Source organism: Cnephaeus nilssonii (assembly GCF_951640355.1).
Source record: "Cnephaeus nilssonii genome assembly, chromosome: 7".
NCBI lineage: Eukaryota > Metazoa > Chordata > Mammalia > Chiroptera > Vespertilionidae > Cnephaeus > Cnephaeus nilssonii.
In genome coordinates, this window is record NC_137078.1 from 56,268,390 (window position 1) to 56,291,575 (window position 23,186).

The window sequence follows — 23,186 nt, forward strand, 5'->3', positions numbered from 1 at the left end:
CCAAATATCAACAGTACAATGATTGAAATTTCTTTTGAGAGCCAAATTTTTTAAACTTAAACTTCTTCTAACGCCACTTCTTTAAAATAGACTCGCCCAGGATGTGGTATTTTGTGGAAGAGCCACACTCAAGGGGCCAAAGAGCCGCATGTGGCTCGCGAGCTGCAGTTTGCCAACTACTGGTATAGATGTAAAGGAACTTGTTAGCAATTCATTCTTTGGGGGTACTTATTCTTTAATGTGAAAATTTGATTATCATTATAATTTTGCTTAGAAAGATGAAGGTTTAAAGTAAAATAGAGGGTATACTAGTATTTAGAAAAAAATCTTAATTGAAATGTTTTATCACTATTTTAAACAGTTCATTAATATGCATCTTTTGCAAATATTTGTATGTCACCCTCTCTTATATTAAATACAATTTTCTGTTTTTCAGGACCTTTTGGCTGTTGGCTATGGGCATTTTGGATTTAAAGAGCAAAAAAAAGGATTGGCTTGCTGCTGGTCAATAAAGAATCCCATGGTAACCCAAACAGAATGAAGACCCATTTTTATTTAATTAAATGTAGACATGATTATAAAGCAGATAGTTGTTCAAGCAAGACTTTTTTTTTGGTTTAAGTACATAATAATTAAAATATGTTCTTTTTGATATAGGATAAATTAAGTTCATTTACAAATTCATTCAATAAATATTTATTGAGCATTTACTATGTACTGTTACATCTATTGATCCAGAGTTCAACCATTATTGTTTATCACTGCTAATTACAAAGAATGAATTTGCCAAAAAACAAAAATTCTTTAAAAATTACATTTCATTTAATACTGGGTTGTTTCTTAATATATGAATAACTCCTTATCACCCTATAAGATAGATTTCTGTTATCCTCAACTGATATAAAATAGGTTAATATGACCATCTTATTGCCATAAACTTTTCAAAGAGAATAAATAAGAATCAACCATTTGTGTGTGTGTGTGTGTGTGTGCTAAATTGCCCCAATTTGTTACTTTATAGCTTTACATTTAGTTTTAATTCACAACTGAAATGTAAAGTAAAAAACTTAGAAAAGGATCAGGAGAGCATATGAAAATAGAGTTTTTATAAATATTCCCACTTTTGTTAGGAAGATGGGTTTATATAGGATAAAAGAAAAGAAGAAGCAATTTTAAACAGGTAGAAGGATTGATATAAGATTCATCATCAGTAGGTTGTCTTCTTTTCCATGTAGGGTTTTAAAAACAAGAAAGGATTTAGATTAGACATTGAAACAAACAAATAAAATGCTTGACAGAATTGTAAGAAAGTACCTTAGAGAGTTTTGGAGCTTCTTCTATCTTTGTTTTGAGACAGATAGGAATATATATGTTAGATAATTTGTTTGGAGCCCATTATTTGTTTCTTTAAGAATGTATACCTGTATTGATCAAACAAATACAATTGAAAGTTGCCAATATATGATGATTATTATAGAAGCCCATCTTGTATTTCTTAAAATTATTGCGCTCTGAGAATTCATCAAAGGAAGGGAAAGGAGGTTTTGTTCTTATCTATTCTGAAACTTAGGAAGAGGAAAGGAACTTAATGTAGACTAACTCTTCTCACATCCCCATTGGCACTAGACTACACTTCAGCCATCATCAGACCTACCTACTGTGGTGTACAAAACCAAGTTTAACATGTAAGATAGTAATTTTTTTTTTCCCCAGTGGCCAGAACGTATTTACCAGAGTCCATATGGAGTTACTGCTGTGGATTTTTCAATTGGAGCACCTAACCTTTTAGCAGTTGGCTATCACAATGGCACCATTGCAGTTTATAATGTACAGAGCAACATTAATGTTCCAGTTCTGGATAGCAGGTGAGGATCCAAGAATTAGATAAATGTAGAATATATGCTTATTTAGAGAGAAGTAAAAATTTAGTGTTATTTGGTTTTGAGTGAATGTTTACATTGTTACTGAGAATGGTACCATTATTTTTCAAACATTAAATAATTTCTCCTATTTTCTCTCCAGCTGGAATGCTTTCCCCTAACACAGTGATGGGCAACCTTTTGAGCTTGGTGTGTCAAACTTCACCAAAAAACTGAGCATAACTCGGGTAGTGTGTCACTTTGAGGAAAAAAACATTATTTCGCAAATGTTTCATCCTCAGGAGCAGCAAATGTTTCATCCTCGGCATGCGGCCGCCTCAGCGGCCGCATGCCATCAAAAATGGCTACACGTGTGCTGACACGCGTGTCATAGGTTCGCCATCACTGCCCTAACATCTCCTTTATCTTCTCTGCCCACCTCACCAACAAATTTCCTTTGGCTTGACAGTTTTATGCTTATTCTTTTTTAAAGAAAAATGTTTTCTCAATTTTATTGCGATATAACGGAAATCCTATCTAATAAAAGAGTAATATGCAAATTAACCATCACTCCACTGCATCCATAAGCCACGCCCACCAGCCAATCAGGAGTGAATATGCAAATAAACCCAACCAATATGGCTACAGCCACAGAGAGCAGGAGGGAGGCTTGGGTTTCCCAGGCAGGAAAGCTTTCTGCCTGCCCTTGCTGGCCTAGGCCTTCACTCAAGGCTACAAAGTTTCAATTACAGAAGGTAAACAAATCCAAACAGAAATGGCGGCAGCCACGGAGCTGGAAAGAGCAGGAGGCTAGGGTTGTCCCTGGCAATGGAGGAAGCCAAGCTTTCTGCACACCCTGGCCTGCCCAGGCCTCCGCTTAAGGCTACAAAGTTTCAATTATAGAAGATACATAAACCGCAACAGAAATGGCTGCTGCCACGGAGAAAGCAGGAGGCTTGGCTCCGCTCCAGGCTACAAAGTTTCAATTGTAGAAGATAAATAAACCCCAGATACCAGGGCCTCCGCTTGAGTCGCCAGGTGGCATGGCTGGCCTGCAAACCACAGGCCTCTCACCCAGGCCGCCCCACTCCCCAAGGGAACCCCCACCCTGATCCGGGTCACCCTTCAGGGCAAACCAGCTGGCCCCCACCCCTGCACCAGGCCTCTATCCTATCTAATAAAAGAGTAATATGCAGATTGACCATCACTCCAACACACAAGGTGGCTGCCCCCATGTGGTCAAAGATCCTGCCCCCATGTGGACACAAGATGGCCACCACAAGATGGCCAGCAGGGGAGGGCAGTTGGGAGGCACCAGGCCAGCAGAGGAGGGGAGTTGGGGATAACTGGGCATGCAGGGAAGGGCAGATGGGGGGGACCCAGGCCTGCAGTGGAGAGCAGTTGGGGGGGACCAGGCCTGCAGGGGACGGCAGTTAGGGGTGACCAGGCCTTCAGGGGACAGCAGTTAGGGTAGAACAGGCCTGCAGGGGACGGCAGTTAGGGCAAACAGGCTGGCAGGGGAGCAGTTAGGCATCAATCAGGCTGGCAGGGGAGTGGTTAGGGGGCGATCAGGCTGGCAGGCAGAAGCGATTAGGGGCAATCAGGAAGGCAGGCAGGCGAGCAGTTGGAAGCCAGCAGTCCTGGATTGTGAGAGGGATGTCTGACCAGTGGGATCGGGCCTAAACGAGCAGTCGGACATCCCTTGAGGGGTCCCAGATTGGAAAGGGTGCAGGCTGGGCTGAGGGACATCCCCTACCCCCGTGCACGAATTTCGTGCACTAGGCCTCTAGTATTGTACATATTTTGGTTGTATAATCTGATTTTTTAAAGGTGTACAATGCGATGATTGAATATTTGTATACGTTGTGAAATGACCACAATCAAATTAATTAACACATCCATCTCCTCAGATAGTTACTAAGTAGTGAGAAAATTTAAGGTCTACTCTATTAGCAAACTTCAAGTATACAATACAGTACCATTAACTATAATCACCATGCTGTACATTAGATTTCCAGAAATGAGTCATCTTATTACTTGAAGTTTATACCCTTGATTGCTACAGTATCACTCCTCAAGGAAACATTCCCATTTCTTTTTCTTTTTTTTTAAAAATATATTTTATTGATTTTTTTACAGAGAGGAAGGGAGAGGGATAGAAAGCTAGAAACATCGATGAGAGAGAAACATCGATCAGCTGCCTCCTGCACACCCCCCACTGGGGATGTGCCCGCAACCAAGGTACATGCCCTTGACCGGAATCGAACCTGGGACCTTTCAGTCTGCAGGCTGACGCTTTATCCACTGAGCCAAACCGGTTCTGGTGGAAACATTCCCATTTCTTTCTTATGTGCATGCTATACACAAATTTATCACAGCTATATCATGCTGTATATAAATTGTTTATGTATATATCATTCTCCTGAGGAGGCTGTAAGCTTTTTGAGGGCAAGAATTAAGTCTTGTTTATATTTGCATTCTCAATACATCCATCACATGATATCAGATAAGTAACAGAATTACAGTAGGAGTTTAAGAATGAATGAATGAATGTAAACACACAATGCAATATACAGATGATGTATTATAGAATTGTACACTTGAAACCTATTTAATTTTATTAACCAATGCCAGCCCAATAAGTTTAATGAAAAAGAAACATATAGAACTTTTATTTTTTTATTTTTATTTTTTTAAATATATTTTATTGATTTTTTACAGAGAGGAAAGGAGAGGGACAGAGAGCTAGAAACATCGATGAGAGAGAAATATCGACCAGTTGCCTCTTGCACACCCCCTACCGGGGATGTGCCCACAACCAATGTACATGCCCTTGACCGAAATCGAACCTGGGACCTTTCAGTCCGCAGACCAATGCTCTATCCACTGAGCCAAACTGGTTTCGGCACATATAGAACTTTTAAAAGAAAAACGAATGAATGAATGAATAAATGAGTTATATTGAGAAAATAAAAAAGTTAAAGGGAGAAGATATTGAATATGTTAGGTTTTTGTATGGTAATAGACCAGATATCAATGGGGCAAAAATGAGGTAGAATATTTATGTTAGTTTTGAGTAAACTTTGCTGGAACTGAATAGAAATAGGCATTAAAGCAGAAGTTCTTACGCTTAACTTTGAAATTATTTGCATTGTTTTGTAAGTGGGGGCCTTTCTACTTATTTCCAGGAAGAGGGTCCATAAATTTTACCATAAAATCAAAGAAATCTATGATTTTAAAAAGATTCAGAATTATTATTTTGGAGAGTTTGCATTAAAAAAAATCAAAGGATTCAGTACTAGGAACAGAGCAACCCACTAATCTGATAGAAAAATAGTCAGTAATCTGACAAGTGATTTAAAAATTCACTGAGAAATGAATAAAACTTAAACATCTTATTCTTTATTTAAACTATGAAAAATCCTTATAAAGATACTTATATTCAATATGTATAAAATAAGCTAAATATAAACAATTTAACTAGGAAAAAATAAAAGGAATAAAGTAAGTGAAATAAATTTTTAAAAGAAAGGAAATAATTTGCTTTTGTATTTGTTATGAGAGCCAATAGAATTAATGGCAGTAACAATTTTCTTTTTTAAGAAATGAGAAAAATGGCAGTGAATATTAGGTGGCAAAGTGCTTATTTTTCCCGTTTTTCAAAATATTTAAATTAAAAATACAGTCCTATCTAATAAAGAGGGAATATGCTAATTGACTGTCACACCCTCACAAAGATGGCAGCACCCACAGCCACAAGATGGCTGCGCCCAGTCTCCTCAGCCCCACCGGTGTGCCAGGCATGCTGCACGGCCAGGCCTGCCCCCAGGCGGGTTTGGCCGCTCTGCATGCCTGCCTCCACAGTCCCCCAGTTCCCTCAGTCCCCCAGTCCCCCAGGGCCGGCCCGAGGCACAGACAAGCCTTGGATGGTGGCTGGGCAGCCAATGCCTGAAGTACAGGCAAGCCTCGGATGGTGGCTGCCCATCCACCCAGAGCTGCCTGAAGCTCAGTTAACCAGGGCTGGCCGAGGCTTGTGCTGCTGGCAGTGGCAGCAGCAGAGGTGTGATGGGGGCATCGCTTTCCCCTGATTGCCAAGTCGCCTCCCAACCCTGAAGGCTCCTGAGAGGGCAGGTCGGGCTGAGGGTCGCCCCCTCCAGTACATGAATTTTCATGCACCGGGCCTCTAATTTTCAACAATAAAAGTAGGTTATGGTGCTCTATGGTATTGTCCTTATCACTTGTACTCTTAAGTCTTTTTTTAAAAAATTCTTATAATGAGTCTATATTTGGTACTTTTCTCTGTTTCAGTGAATCACCTCAAAAACATTTGGAACCTATATGGCAACTACAGTGGATAGAACAAGATCGAGGAACAACAGGTGATGACAAGAGAGAAATACTAGTTTCTATATCAGCAGATGGAAGAATCGCCAAATGGGTTATACGCAAAGGACTGGACTGTCATGGTAAAAAAAAGACTACTAATAAATACATATCAAATTAACTTTCTCTTGCTACAGGCTGAATTAAAAACTCCTAGTACACCATGTGTAAGAGGTGTCAAATTTTGGTTTTGCTAAATAAGATAATAATACTGGGCTTGGTAATTTTTTTTCTAAGCATCTAGTTTGGGTATTTGCTAATTTTAACCTAATCACATGTAGAAGATGACAGAAATCATTATTTGCCGAAGGGACATATTATACCTACAATACTTTTTCATGTGATAAATAAAATATATATTTTTCTTTCTTTTTTTTTTTTTACCACTCTGAAATAATTTTAATAAACTGGTTTGGGGACAGTTTAAAATTTCAGTTGAAACTAGTAACACTCTCAAATAACACAATTATGTTTGCAAACTTAGTTTTCTAAGTCAGGAAACATTTTTCCCTATTCTCTCCCATTCTTTTTTCCATTTATTTATCTTTTCCCTGCCTCATTCTAAAAATTAGTTCAGATGCCCTGACAGTTGTCTATATAATTGCTTGGAATGATGGCACCGATGTAGCAGAAACAGCGTATATGTGTTAAATCACATGGCAATTGATTTTCTTCCCCTGGTATGCACTTGCTCCACTCACCATCCTAGCTTCCTCTAACTACTAAGAACCCCAAATTGGTCCCAGGGAAAGCACTTAAAACCTTATATTTTCAGATCCATGAAAAAAAACAGATCAAATGGCGAGATCACACTAATATCTCCCCATGAAGGAAATAAAAATCTGTGAATCTCACAATTTGAAACCCTTGGGGGACCTAAGAAATGTAATGTATTTTTTCTTTAAATAAAGATTTGATGCGCTTGAAGCGAACTACTGCCAGCAGCAGCAAAAAAGGAGGAGAAAAGGAAAAGAAAGGTGAAGCTTTGATATCTCGTCAAGCTCCTGGGATGTGTTTTGCTTTTCATCCCAAGGTAAATTATTTCAATCCATGATTTACTATTGCATATAACAATTTCAAATAATGGAAGTATTTTAAGATATAAAGCAAGGCAAAAAGTTAGCATGTTAACTAATATTGTGCCTTGTAAGTAAGAAAATAACAAACATAGCTGTCAACCAAAGGTAGTATGGCACATTCCAGTTGACTATACTCTGTCTTTCTCTGCTTTCCAGAGAAAAGGTCAGTGTTTCTGAGGAACTATAGCAAAATCCTCTTTACAACTGCATGTATAATGAGTGTTCCTGCTTGCCCTTCTTGTCTGCTCTGCTGCTCTATTATTCCTATAGAAACCAAATGTACCTTATAGTCCTCTAGATCCTCCATGTGAGGGGTTGCTCTTGTGATTCTAGGCATCAGGAAGACTACTTAACACACCGTGCACCAGAAATTCTGTTTCTAGCTTTACCCAGTGGCTAGATACGTTTCTATTGAATGAGTACAAAAACATTTTACAAAGTATCATACTTTAAAAAGATATTAGCTTGTAAGAACATATAATAAATAACTTCAAAATGCAATGGGTATTTAATTTTAAGGCGTGCCTTTAACATGTGTGTAAGTTGAAAGTTTATTGTAGAAGGAATTAGATCCCTACTGCATCCATCATACACAAAAAAACTTTTAGAAGAAAATGTAGAATATATCTATGACCTCAAAGTAGGAAAAATCTTAAACAAGGCACAGAAAAGTGCCATATATATATCTGCACTAATAGAAGAGAAACGTGCAAATTAACCATCTCTCCGCTACACCCACCAGCCAATCAGGAGCGAGTATGCAAATTAACCCAACAAAGATGGCAGCGGTCATGGAGCTGGAGCAAGCAGGAGGCTTGGTTTGCCCCCAGCAATGAAGGAAGCCAAGCTTCCTGCCTGACCTGGCCGGCCCTGGCCTCTGCTCAAGGCTACAAAGTTTCAATTATAGAAGATAAATAAATCCCAGATACCTGCTTCCAGCTGGCCCTGGCCTCAGCTCAAGGAGGCGCCGAAAAAAAATAAAAGAAAAGAAAAAAAAGCCCCTTACCAGGCTGGCCACAACCCCATGGGGTGAGGGTCCATGCTGGGGAGCTTGGCCAGGCTGCAAACAGCCATCAGCCTCTCACCCAGGCTGGCCAGGCACCCCAGCGGGGACCCCCACCCTGAAGGGGGTGTGGCCAGCCTGAAAACCAACACAGGCCCCTCTCCCAGGCTGCCCCACGCCCCAAGGGAACCCCCACCCTGATCCGGGACACCCTTCAGGGCAAACCAGCTGGCCCCCACCCGTGCACCAGGCCTCTATCTATACTAATAAAAGGGTAACATATTAATTAGACTGGGAGACCTTCCAGGAGACCTTCCAGATATTCTTCTGTACAAAGCCATGGTGTCGGGGCCAAGGTAGAGGCAGTCAGAGGGCAAGAGGGGAGGACAGTTGTGGGTGATCAGGCCAGTGGGGGAGGCCCATTGAGGGTGATCAGTCTGGTGGGGAAGGGGGCAGTTGGGGGTGAGTAGACCAGCAGGGGGTCCAGTTGGGGGTGAGCAGGCTGTCAGTGGAGGTCAATTGGGGGTGATCAGGACAGTGGGGGAGGGGAAGTTTGGAGTGAGCAGGCCAGCAGGGGGGAAAGTTGGGGGTGAGCAGGCCTGCAGGGGAGGCAGTTGGGGGTGAGCACACTGGCATGGGGGGCAGTTGCAGGTGATAAGGCTGAAGAGGGGGCATTTGGGGGCGAGCAGGCTAGCAGGCAGAGTGGTTAGGGGCAATCAGGCAGGCAGGCAGGCAGGCAGGCAGGTGAGCGGTTAGGAGCTACCAGTCCCAGATTGCAAGAGGGATGTCCGACTGCCGGTTTAGGCCTGATCCCTGTAAACCAGCAGTAGGACATCCTTCAAGGGGTCCCAGATTGGAGAGGGTGCAGGCCGGGCTGAGGGACACCCCTGGCCCCAATGCATGAATTTCGTGCACCGGGCCTCTAGTATACTAATAATAGCCTAGGTGGTTATCACGCCCTCATGCCATGATGCCTTTACGCCATCACAAGGAGGCTGCGTGCGCAGTGGGTGTGCGCAGGTGGGCGGGGACTTGACTCGGTGTGCATGGCGCAGAGGCAGGGCCCAGCAGCCGCTTCATGCGGCGAGACCTGGAGCTCCCGTGGTCCACGTGCCATGAAGGTGGGGCCTGGCGGTTGCTCCGTGCAACAAGGCCTGGGGGTCCCGTGGCTGTGCGTGCTATGGAGGCAGGACCCCCAGCTCCGGCCTACCTCTTTGGGGGAATCTATCAAGGAGCCCTGCAGTCCTGGGTCTCGCGCGATTTTGCGCGCCAGGTCACTAATATATATATATATATATATATACACACACACACACACACACACATACCAGCTACATTAAAATGAGAGCTGCTATTTACCAAAAGACACCAAAAAAATAAAAAGCCATACACTGGGAGAAGATATTTGCAATATATTTAATAGATAAATAATATGTAATAGAACACATACATAACTTACACAAATAAATATGAAAAAGAGAGATTATTAGTAAAATAGTCCAGAAATGTGAACAGAAGAGGAAATAAGTGTGCTCAACTTTGTTAATATTCACATACATGGCAATCTAAACCATTAGGTATAATTGTACACTTAATAGATGGCAAAATTTAACATGTCTGATATAACCAACTGTTGAAGAGAATATGAGTCAAAGGGAACTTTTATTTACTGCTGAATGTAAACTAGTAATGCTACTTGGCGGGGCGGGGGGGGGGGGAGGGGATTTTACTTTCTGTGTAATTTAAAGTTGCATATACCCCATGATCTAGTATTTGCATTCTTTTTTTAAAAAATATATTTTATTGATTTTTTGCAGAGAGGAAGGGAGAGAGACAGAGAGTCAGAAACATCGATGAGGGAGAAACATCGATCAGCTGCCTCCTGCACACCCCGCACTGGGGATGTGCCCGCAACCAAGGCACACGCCCCCGACTGGAATCAAACCTGGGACCCCTCAGTCCGCAGACCAACTCTCCATCCACTGAGCCAAACCGGCTTTGGCTAGTATTTGCATTCTTAAGTACTGGTACACACTAGAACAGCATGTCTAAAATTTTAATGTACATATAAATTATTTGGAAATCTTGTGAAAATGCAGATTCTGATTCAGTAGATCTGGGGTAAGGTGAGATTCTGCAGTTCTAAAATGCTCTCAGGTGATTCTGACCCCACATAGTTAGGACATAAAACACTTACTTCCAGACTTTCTAATGATGACATTTTTCACTATAGGAAATACATTTAAAATCCTTATTTAATACATACATTTTGTTATAGATTTCTGAGACACCATCTAGTTCAATTTTTCATTCCCAGCAGGAACCATTTTCTTAGCATTATATAGACAAATAGCTATTTTTAAGTCATCATCTTGACTAGTTCCATCGAAAGGATACTTACTAGTTCCCTGGACTGCTAGTTCCAGTGAGAGATAGCTCTAAGTGTTAAAAAGTGCTTCCTCATTTTAAGCCAATGTTTGTCCATGTAATTTCTAGATAGGATGCTAAGTTATATCCTCTATTCCAGCAAGAAACAAATCTATGTTTTCTTTGCACAGTAGGTCTTCAGGTAGTTTAATTATTGTAAAATCATGATAGAAAGAAAAAGACAACAGACAACTATCTTTAAGTCAGTATTTCTAGTTTTGGTTCTTGAATTGATTTTAATATATCTTGAATGGTCTAATCTTCTGTTTAGCACATTTACTAATGTATCAAAAGCCAATGCATTTTGATATTTTGTGTTGTAGGACACAAATATCTATTTGGCTGGCACTGAAGAAGGTCATATTCACAAATGTTCTTGTTCATACAATGAACAATACCTAGATACCTACAGAGGACATAAGGTTAGTTTAATTATAGTAAGTATGGAAAATGTATCTTGAAATATTTCTGAAACAATAATATCATTATGCATAGTATTTTAAACATGCAATACATTTACACCTTCAGAGTTAAAAATATCAACTCAAAATAAGTGCTTGCTTACATGGAAACCACCAATAATGTGTGGGGCATTGTAGTTGGCTTCCAGATATCCTCAATTTTTTCTTGCACATTATGGAAGTCACAATTTTTATTTGTTTCTGACTTTGTTTATGATAACATGCTGATCCCAAAGTAAAATTGTATCTTGCATATCCCTGTTCTGCATATCTTTTATAATTGTTCCATCTATATTTTCTTCATTTTTTAACACTCCATATATATATATATATATATATATATATATATATATATATATTTAATGTTTGACTTTATAAAAATATTTTTTATTGATTTTTTACAGAGAGGAAGGGAGAGGGAGAGAGAGAAACATCGATCAGCTGCCTCCTGCACACCCCCTACTGGGGATATGCCCGCAACCAAGGTACATGCCCTTGACCGGAATCAAACCTGGGACCCTTCAGTTCGCAGGCTGACGCTCAATTCACTGAGCCAAACCAGTTAGGGCAGTGGTCGGCAAACTGTGGTTCGCGAGCCACATGTGGCTCTTTGGCCCCTTAAGTGTGGCTCTTCCACAAAATACCATGGCCTGGCGAGTCTATTTTGAAGAAGTGGCGTTAGAAGAAGTTTAAGTTTAAAAAATTTGGCTCTCAAAAGAAATTTCAATCATTGTACTGTTGATATTTTGGCTCTGTTGACTAATGAGTTTGCCGACCACTGGGTTAGGGCAACACTCCTTATATTTTTACGTCAATATGTATTAATATTTAGTGAGTATTATATCAACTATTTTAAAATGTTTTTGTATGGCATAATTTAGAGAAGATTCAATTTATGACATTACTTTCAGCTAAAATAATACCCACATAATAATGCATGGTGGATAAATCTTCTAGAAATCTTAGCATTTTAAATTTTTTGGTGAAGTTTAAAGTATCAGATATTAAATACTATTTACCTATGTGTTTTAATTTATTTTTTAATTTAAGGGTCCAGTGTATAAAATAGCATGGAATCCGTTCTGTCATGATGTGTTCTTAAGCTGTTCTGCAGATTGGGGTGTTATTATATGGCAACAGGAAAATACCAAGCCTTTTTTGAGTTTTTATCCAACTACTTATGTTGTTTATGATGTTGCCTGGTCCCCGAAATCATCCTATATATTTGCAGCTGCAAATGAGAACAGGGTGGAGATTTGGGACCTTCACATCAGCACGTAAGTGTTAATATCTATCTCGGGGACGTTTCTAGTAGAAGCAGGTTAAAATAAATGATACCTGAAAGTTTTGACATTGGTTACAGAGACCTGTACAGGTTGGGGCAAAAGTAGATTTACAGTTGTTCATATGGAAAATAACACAATAATTAATAATTAATAACACAAGAATAAACTCTGTGTTTTGTGTACTCAAAACTGTAAACCTACTTTTCCCCCACCCTGTATTTACTTTGAAACAAGGACTGTAATAGTTTATACTATGAGAGTTCTTTAAGAATAAAGATGTATGCCAGGATGCTATATTAATATTAATTACTTATGTGGTTATAAACATATTTGAATGAAAATAGGTTATATTGCCCTGGCCAGTGTGGCTCAGTTAGTTGGATATAGTCCCATACACCAAAAGGGTGCCTGTTCCATTCCCGGTCAGGGCACATGCCTGGGTTGTGGGCTCCATCCCCCGTGTGTGGGACATGCTGGAGGCAACCAATCACTGTGTCAATGCCACATCGATGTTTCTGTCTCACCCTTCACCCTTTCTCACTCTCTAAAAATCAATAAAAATCAATAAAAAAAGATTATATTATTCATCTCCTCAAATGATTAAATGCTAATATATAATATCATAACTACCTTTAATTTAGTTAATCATTTTAAATTGACTGGTTTACAGGAGAATGTAGAGAGGTGGCTAATTTTTTTAACTAAAGATTTTCTACAATAAGATAAAGAAAAGGAACAAATAATTATTTTTTACAATATTTACGTATTTTCCTCCCTGTTTCAAAACATATTCAAAGGGGAATTTGTTTAATTAAGATTTTTTTATTTAAGGTGTTACGCCAAAGTTATTAGACTGTCATCTACAACCTCTTATGCTTTTTAATATGCAAGTTGAATAATGCTGCCATAAAATGTTTAATGATTCCACTTCAATTAGAAAATATTGGAGATCTTTATGCTTGCTTTAACAGAAGGATCAGGGAAAAACATTCTTGTTTAAAATAAATGATGACCCTAGCCATGTAGCTCAGTTGGTTAGAGCATTGTCTCAATATGCCAAGGTTGGGGGTTCAATCTCCGGTCAGGGCACATATAAGAAGCAACCAATGACTGCATAAATAATTGGAACAACAAATGTTTTTCTCTCTCCTGTCTTCTCTCAAATTAGTAAGTTTTAAAAAAATTTTAGATAAATGATGGAAAATTCAATGGGTTTATTCTTTTTTTATTATTATTGATTTTTTACAGAGAGGAAGGGAGAGGGATAGAGAGTTAGAAATATCGATGAGAGAGAAACATCGATCAGCTGCCTCCTGCACACCTCCCACTAGGGATGTGCCCACAACCAAGGCACAAGTCCTTGACCAGAATCGAACCCGGGACCCTTCAGTCCACAGGCCAACGCTCTATCCACTGAGCCAAACCAGTTAGGGCATAATGGGTTTATTCTTAATGGCAAAATTTCCCCCCCTAGAAGTTAATAATTTAATAACTTTAAAATTTTGTCATGGCTTGTTCTATAAAACAGCTTGAACCAAAAATCAAGGATTATATCACAAATCAATTTATTCTTGAATATGAGATGACTACTGTCTGATTTTAATTTTCCTAATAAAACTGAAGCTCCTAATGCTGCATTTCTTCAGAAGAAATATTCAAGTTGCTGCTTCGTGTTTTTTTTGTGTGTGTGTTTTTTAAATATATTTTATTGAGTTTATACAGAGAGGAAGGAAGAGGGAGAGTTAGAAACATTGATGAGAGAGAAACATGGATCAGCTGCCTCCTGCACACCCCCTACTGGGGATGTGCCCGAAACCAAGGTACATGTCCTTGACTGGAATCAAACCTGGGACCTTTCAGTCCGCAGGCTGACGCTCTATCCACTGAGCCAAACCGGTTAGGGCTCGTTTGTTTTTTAAGGGAATCAGTGGATGCTTTGGATGACAAAGAGTAGGAAAAATTCTTGTTCAAAATATTCTTTTATGTTTCAGAGGTTCATTTGGACCTAAACATCCTTTTATTACAATAAATTTATTACTTAAGGAGTTGAATTAGTCAGGGAAACACAACAATTAAAAGAGAGGGAGGGAGAGAATAAGGAAGGAAGGGGGAGATGGAAGGAGGGTAGGATGTGGGGGGAGAGAGAGAGAGAGAGAGAGAGAGAGAGAGAGAGAGAGAGAGAGAGAGAGAGAGAGAGAGAGAGACTGATTTAAAAGAATGGGCTCACAGCTTTGTGGTGCCTGGCAAGTCCCACATCTGCATGGCAGGCTGGTAAGCTGGCATTTTCGTCAGGAGTCCATGTTGCAGAAGTCCACTTTGGGGAATTCAGTCTTTTCTCTTAAGGCCTTCAACAAATTGAATGAGTCCGACCCATGTTCTGTAGGATAATCTGCTATATTCAAATTCTACTGATTTAAGTGTTAATCATATTAAGAAAGAAATACCTTCACAGCAACGTATAGACTAGTGTTTGACCAAATAACTGAGCACCATAGCCTAGCCAAGTTAATACATAAATTTAACCATGATAGGAGTTTAAACTTAAAATTTCTCACCTTTAATTGTACATTGCTTTAATTTATCTAGTTGAAATTAAAAGTTTTGATTGAATAAGGATTAAGAAGCAGTTATTTTGATTTTGAAAATGCTTAAGCTTTTGATTTTTATTGCATAAAATCACAAAAAATATTTCCGACTTCTCTAAGTGTGAATATACAAAGAACATATTAACAACAACTGAACTTACAAAGAACATGTTTTATTACAGTTTGGATCCTCTAATTGTGAATGTTGCTAACCCTGGAATCAAGTTCACAACTGTTCTCTTCGCTAAACAAACAGATTGTCTTCTAGTGGGAGACAGTGATGGGCAGGTTGCTGTGTATGAACTGAGAAATATGCCTACCACTTTGACTTCTAGCCGGGTAAGACTCAAAAGTCAAAATTTTATGTAATTGTATGATTTTATTTAGTTGCAATTTTGTGTCATGCAAGGGATTTACATTTCTTATATCTTAACTGTGGTGCAATGGAAAAAATATAAGTCACAAGAGCTGCTACCTACTTGGCATGATTCCTATCTGTTCTCTGTCTGTAAAATTAGAATAATGATGTTGTTGAGCATAAGATTTATAAATGTTATATGGAAGAACTTAAAATTGTACCTAGTATTTACTTAGGACTTAATAACTCTTAAATATAGCTGAAAAATTTACTGAAAATATACAAAAACTTTTACAAGAAATAATATTTTTAGATATTATCCAATGTTCCTAAAATAGGCATTTGTTTCTATTAGTTTAGTATTATCCTTAATCCCTTTCTCTGATCTTCAAATACCAAAGCTTTGTTGTAAAACTTTGACATCATTATTTGTAAGGTAGCTTTCCAAGTTTTTTCTGTTTCTTATATTTAAATTTCTATTTTAAGGAGTAATCTGGCAAATATTACAGTAAATACAATAAACATGTTAAAAACATTAATATTCAGAAATTGATAAGGAAAAACACTAAAACTCCAGTAGAGAGTGCACAATGATTGGAAACTTCATTCACAAAAAAAATGACTAGTAATTTATATTTTAAAATTGAACCTTACTAATAATTAAAGAAATAAAAAATTATTACATTAAATTAACATGTGATAGCATTCTCATATATCAAATTAACAAAGATTTTTTTTAATGAGACTGCTCAGTACTGGCAAACATTTGATAAGATAGGTCCTCGGCTATACTGATGTTTGGAATATAAATTGGCGTAACTTCTTTGGAAGCAAATTAGCAATATGAGCCAAGACTATCCACTTCTGGGACTCTATGTTGTAGAAATATTCATAAAGGCAATCAAAGAAATTAATTATAGCACTGTTTGTAAATGGATTAAAAAAAGAAAAAGAAGAAGGAAAGAACTTAAATATCCAACCAGAGAGAAATAGGGTCAGGGAAGGCAGATGTGTTGATTAGATTTGGGTCACATGTTGGAGGTAGAGTTCTACCCCAATCATAGGTAGTTTTGGAGATTATTTTCTCAACTGGCTGAGATGCATATTGACCATAGACATTTAAGGGGATTTTCCTAACTGCCAGGCGGAGCCCTGTTGCACTGTTGATTTGTCATTGTCCTCCATTTGGAGAGGTTTCAAAGCCCTTGTCTCCTAAAGTCTAGTTACAGATTACTTACATTCTCCATCCTTTTATGGAGCTTTGCAACATGTTGCTGCATCGCTTGATTGATTTCTATCAAGTGATGGGAACAACCTAGATGACCATCAATGGAGAACTAGATAAGTAAAATATAGCACATTTACCTGAGTGACTACAATACCAAAGTTTAAATGATGTATAGTTCAATGTGTCAATATGACACATTTGAATACATCTTTAAAAACATAGTGTTGAGCAATAAAAGCAAATTTCATGAAAGGAAGTACAAATATTATGATTTTGTAATATTATTTAAACACAAAAATTAAAACTGTGTTTTTAGGCATACTTATAGTTAGTAAATGTATAGACTGGAAGGTGAAAGACAATGTTTCATTTTTGTGTTTGGATTTGAATCAGTTAGAGACTTTTTTTTTTGTGTGTGTGTGTGTGTGTGAGCAGTATGCCATGCAAGCAGAAAGTAGGCAAAACTCAGAGAGTCTGAACATTTTGGTAAACTAGTGTGTGTGTATGTGTGTTTTAATGATTTCAATGCTGGTAAGCAAAATTTTCTTTTAACGAATATATTCCACAAATTAGTAAATAAATATAGTTTCCTAATACAAATAAGTCTCTTATGCTTTTGGTCACAATATTCTAAAGGTTAAAGATTATATTTCTGGGAGATTAAATTATTAATCAGTTTTTACATTACTTACTGTCAGACACGAGCTTAACTGATACTGCTCTTTTGTAGCTTTTCAGAGAATTATAATCATAACAGTAATTTGAAGTCTCAAAGAAATTAATGCCAAACCATTATTTTCTATCAAAATATCTTATCAAGTAACATTATGATCTATAATTTCCCCATTAATTTTAACCAAGAGTAAATAAAAATTTTGGAAGGCTTATGATTTCATTCTACAGGAAAAATCTGTACCAAATTTATGGTAAAGGCTGCCTCTGGGAAGTGAATGCTGAGAGAAGAACAGCATTGGGGAGGGCTGCAAAGGGAACTTTAATGTTATCAGTATGGTTTTATTTCTTTTATTAAAAAGTGTCCAAGGCTGCCCTAGCCAGTGTTGCTCTGTGGTTAGAGCATTGGATTGTGCACGGAAGGGTCATGGGTTTGATTCCTGGTCAAGGGCATATACTTGGGTTGCAGGTTCGATCACTGGCCAGTTCAGGGCACATGCACGAGGTAACCAACTAATTTGGCTCTCTCACATAGATGTTTATCTCTCTCTCTCTCTCTCTCTCTCTCTCTCTCTCTCTCTCTCTCTCTCTCTCTCTCTCTCCCCTCCCTTGCTCCCTACCACTCTCTAAAAATCAATGGAAAAAATATCCTCAGGTGAAAATTAACAAGACAGGTCTCCAAGGCAAAGATGACATTTGTTGGTTTGGAGTGGATATGCTTCCCAAAGGCAAAGGACCATGTATGCTGCAGCAGGGTTCACTGGGGAAAACCCATGGAGAAAGGATCCACAGCAGTTTTAAGACCACAGCTCCCCCGTATCTCTGCATTGCCTATCACTCTTTGTGATGGTCTTGCACAGCAGGAGGAGGAGAAAGAGAAGGAGGAGGAGAAGGGGAAGGGGGAGGGAGAAAGGGAGGGGGAAGGAGAAGGGGAGGGGGAGGGGGAGGAGGAGGAAGAGGAGGAGGAGGAGGAGGAGGAGAAGGATCCTTGGGCTATGGAGATTTTGAGGGATGAGATTTCTGAAACTCTGGCCCCTCCCTGATGTGATAAAAAACCAGAATACTATTGTGCTGTGACATAGCAGAACATTGGCTGCAGCCCTATCCTATCAAGTCAGGGTTCATGGTTTGGGGTAACATCAGTCTGGTGCCTGGCATGAACAGGCACCTGGGATCCAAGCCTTGCAATTATAGCAAGTGATGTAGCCAGTTGTCAACAGGATTAACCAACACATTAGCATTTATTGGTGTTAAAGCACCAATTCCTCTCCTGGCATGATGGGAATTGGTTGCTGGGGCCCAAGTCTTGCATTGTGCAGATTATGGTTCAAGCACTTGGTAGAAGCCAGTTTCAATGGGACGCTGCACAAAGAAACTCCCTTTCTGGAGGCAGCCTGTAGAGAATTACTCTTGGATATTATTTCTACTCTTATGTTTCAGTGTATAAATGTTTGTCATGTTATTCTATGTACTTGGGCTTTTACCTTTTTCTTCCCCAAATTAAAGAAAAAATAAAAGATCAGTAAAATCTTCAAAATGGGGTTTTAGAAACATAAAACACACACACAGTAAATTCATGCTGAGACACAGAAGGCAGAAAAAAATACACCATTCTTTCAGCAAATATTTACTAAGTATTCACTATGGCAGGGTCTATTTGGGGCACTAAGAATATAATAGTGAACAAATTATGGAAGTGATCTATTATATTTGCCCAAGTGAAAACGAGCTAGAAAGAGATGGGTTTGAGAAGCAACCTGGGAACCGACTGGGAGTGTCAGGACTTGAAGGATGGAAGGAATGCCACAGAGAATTACGGCACCAGCTAAAAGACAGGAACTGGCCTACATGTTAGCTGAGGTGTTTATAACTCTTAGAGTTTATAGTACACTTTCACCTATATTAGCTCATCCAACTTTTAGAACCCTCTTTAGAAGTAGAGAGAGGCTAACTATTTCTAGACATAAGTGATTTTCTCAAGATTACCTTGACTGTGTGATCGGGAAATCACCAGGCTTCTGTTCCCAATTCCCATCTTTTCACTGTATCTTTCTTAAAAACTCACCTCATCCTCTTACATATGATCATTTTACCCCTTTAGTACAAAGGTCATTATTATTACATGAAATACATAATCCACATAGAAATTCAGACATTTTACTCTCTCTAAATCAAGTACCGTATTACAGATCACGAAAAAGCCTAAGATAATATTAAGACTGAAAGTTATTTTACAGATGAGAAAATTCAGCTTTATGCATTAAGCTAAACAGGAGCTGCCAGAATTGTCCCTTTACTGAATTCTTATAAAACTGTTTATCAAACTTCAGTAAAAGAGTCTTTCATAGAAAAGAGCAGATTTATACTAGGGTTTGTTTCCCTTTTATAATCTTATTGGATGCCCTCTATATGTGTATCACTAATTTATATGTATTTTTTAATTTATAAATTTTAAATGACAATTTAAAGACTACTTTACCTCTTAATTTGTGTTTTATTGCATTGTAATTGTGTAACTTTTTTTTTCTTTTCCAGAGAGATGTGATAGATAGTTTGCTTGGACCAAGGTCAAATCAACCAGGATAAATTGTCATTACTGATATCCTTTCTAGTTAATTTTTTTAAAGAAACAATGTTTAATATCTAATAGTCTGATTGGATGCACTAAGCTGGGATTTTGATTTTAGAAAACAATATTTAATGTATAACTTCTATTTGAACTTAATAAAAATTTAATCAACCTTTATTCCAGAGATATGTTGTTAGTTTTTTATCCAAGCTAATTGTAAGGGTATTGTTAGGATTTTCTTAATTTTTGAAAGAAATTTATTAATCATATTCCAAATATACATACATACTTATAAAATGTCTATGTATGTTAGAAAATTATTATTCCTTTAGAAGAAAAGCTTGGGAGTTATTAGAATTACTTAAGCAAAAATCTTTATTAAGTCCAAGTTCTATGCATATTTAAATCTTCTGTTTTCCAAGGTTTGTGAATTATGCAGGTGTTAGTATTAAGAAAATATTGGATTCTCATATTCAACTTTAAATCAATATTCATCCTCTTAGATCTGAGAGCTGAGCTATAGAACTTTATTAGACTATTTGATAAGCAAAGGACATGACAGCAAAAGTCAGAATTGCACTGTTTGGCCAGCAGGCATGACACTCCCAGTTCAGGGAGAAGGGTTAGTCTGGGACACATCAGGGCTCCCTCCTCGGCATGCCCAGAATCTATGCCCAGACTTAAGTGGGCCCACAGAGAAAATAGAAAGTCCCTGATCTATAGTTTGCATCAAGATGTTATTTTATAATGAATTCCAGGGCAAGTTTGTGGCGATAGAAGGAGTAGGAGACAGTAACTCCTCCAAACATAGATGGCTAACAGTCTGTTCCATGCTGTTTGTTTCAACAAGTCTTGGATTTCGTTGACTGAGGCATACTTTATAGTATGGCCTATAGAGCATGTTACGTGAGGAGGACAAGACAAGGCATTTAAAACTCACTAAACTCTCTAAAAAGATATATATTAAAAACTAAGAATGCAATCCGTGCAACAAAGGGAACTACCTTACACAAGGATCAATTTCTACAACATCTCCATTTCTATGGAGCCATCCTTTAAACAAAAGCAAGGCAACTTTTACCTATTTTCTTCCTTTGCCTAGATGACTGTTTTCAAATTTTCACGAGTCCTTTGAAATTTCGAATGCTGTGCAGAATTGCAATAAAAATGCCATAAACAAAGCTTGCTGTGATTTTTCTTACCTTTAAAATTTTAAAAAATAACTTTAAGACAATAAACAGAAAATGCCGATGGTAGAAGAACCTAAACAATAAAAATCAACTGTTATTTCATCAACCAGAAAAAATTATCCACTCTTAGCTTTTGGGTTATTGTATATTACTGAAAATGTAAACACTGATTTATTGTCTGGTATAAGAAACTACACAAAATGCTTTTCTCAAAGACCCCTAGAGTGCTCAAGAAATGTGCTTAGTATCCTGCACTGACATTCTACTTGAGAATAGCTGGAGGCATGTATGTAACCATCAGGTCCCATTAATAGTTAAAGCCCAGAAAATGTTTGAGTAATAAGCTCCTTCCTATAGTCTGGGCCACCTTGCTTTTGCCTCTCTTCTGCTGAGATAAAAGGATATTCTATTCTCATTCTGGAAGTAGAGAAACTAAGGCCCAGACAGTCAAGGCATTGCAACACAATTGGGTGTTTTCACAAAACTGTTTTCCTTTCTGACTCTGACAGTCAACGCCTCAGTGGGTTGGAACAATAGTCAGACTCTGTTCATCTGAAGTGCTGTTCTGATCAATACTATAGTTTGTGTATTTGAAGTCCATCTACTACATATTGTGTCAAGGTATTGTGCATGGCATTTGAACATTTCCCTTCCTGCCTTTGTTGCAGGCAACCCGTGAGGGTGAGATAGTTACTTCACCGATGTTTTCTAGATAAGGAAATGGAGGCACAGTGGAATTAAATAAACGTGTCCTAAGTCACACAGCTGAAGAGGTGGTGTAATTGGATCCAAATTCAGGCTACTGAACAAAGGCAGTCAAGTCAAACTGGTACTCAATGTATTCCCTTTGTTACCACCAGGGAGACCTTTTTTTTTTTTTTTTAAAGTGAGTTTCACTGAAGACTTCAACCCTTGTGCACATGCCTTTCAATATTCTGGGTGGTGACTGGGAAGACTGCACGGAGCGCTTTTGTAGCATGCTCAAGTGTGATGGTTGTCTGAAGGAAAAGCACTTGTGTGTCTGAACTGTGAGCCTCCGGCTAGCTGCTTTTCCCATGAAGCACCATGCTCTTTTTCTTTAAAGAAAAAGACTGGAAAACTGTGGTTGATCAGATGTGGGTATTTGGAATGAAATGAAACCAGACTTGAAAAAGAACAAAGTGATCCTGTAACTTCAAGAGAAACAACTGACACTATTTGTTGCCAATGATAAAATTGAAGTTTATAAGCAATTTTGGAAAACTTTTATTCACCAACATGAGCATCAGTAGTGATATTAATGAATTTGATTTTTTGCTATTGTGTAATGAAATGTGTCAACATTTGTAAGATGTGCATAACTAACTCAGTGAACCAGTATTTTCCAAGTATCAATGTATGATGTTACAAAACCATGAATGGGCACTCTGTGATGTTCGCTGGTAAAAATATAAATAAATAATAAATAAATAAATGTCTGTACATTATATCCTATATAATAAAGAGCTAATATACTAATTAGACCGAACAGCAGAACGACTGTCCGGATGACCTTCCAGACAAAGCCGGGGCTGTGAGGGCCGAGCCCCTTGTATGAATTTCCTGCATTGAGCCTCTAGTCTACACTAATAAAAGAGAAACATGCAAATTGACTGTCCCTCCACTATGCCCACCAGCCAATCAGAATGAGTATGCAAATTAACCCTACAAAGATGGAGGTTAATTTGCATGCACAGGCCTGGAGTGAAGACTGAAGACAGCATAGAAGGAAATCAAGTGCTGCAGAAGGGAGCGAAGTGGCAGAGAAGGGAGGGAGCCGAGGCAGTGGAGACGGGAGTGAAACCCACCTTGGCGGGCTTTGCTCCCTTCTCCGCTTCGCTCTGGCTGCAGGAAGCCCTATTCTTGCAGGAATCTTCCTGCAATGGGCCTCTGGTATGTATATAATATTCTTTAAAAAAATATGTTTTTATTGATTTCAGAGAGGAAGGGAGAGAGAGAGAGAGAGAGAGAGATAGAAACATCAATGATGAGAGAGAATCATTGATCAGCTGACTCCTGCACACCCACTACTGGGGATTGAGCCCACAACCCGGGCATGTGCCTTTGA

The 23,186-nt window shown here is 38.5% G+C and overlaps 1 protein-coding gene across 1 annotated transcript in view; it reads left to right on the forward strand.

The window, feature by feature from the left end:
- Nucleotides 1-20,015, forward strand: part of DNAI4 (dynein axonemal intermediate chain 4) — a 72,348-nt gene extending 52,333 nt beyond the window's left edge. The window contains exons 10-17 of the mRNA XM_079777616.1: nt 437-523; nt 1,714-1,865; nt 6,168-6,325; nt 7,154-7,275; nt 11,075-11,173; nt 12,263-12,489; nt 15,266-15,422; nt 19,877-20,015. Of these exons, the coding sequence (XP_079633742.1) occupies nt 437-523; nt 1,714-1,865; nt 6,168-6,325; nt 7,154-7,275; nt 11,075-11,173; nt 12,263-12,489; nt 15,266-15,422; nt 19,877-19,927 (1,053 nt within the window). The 3' untranslated portion in view covers nt 19,928-20,015. The remainder of the gene's footprint in view (nt 1-436; nt 524-1,713; nt 1,866-6,167; nt 6,326-7,153; nt 7,276-11,074; nt 11,174-12,262; nt 12,490-15,265; nt 15,423-19,876) is intronic.
- Nucleotides 20,016-23,186: the final 3,171 nt, after the last annotated feature.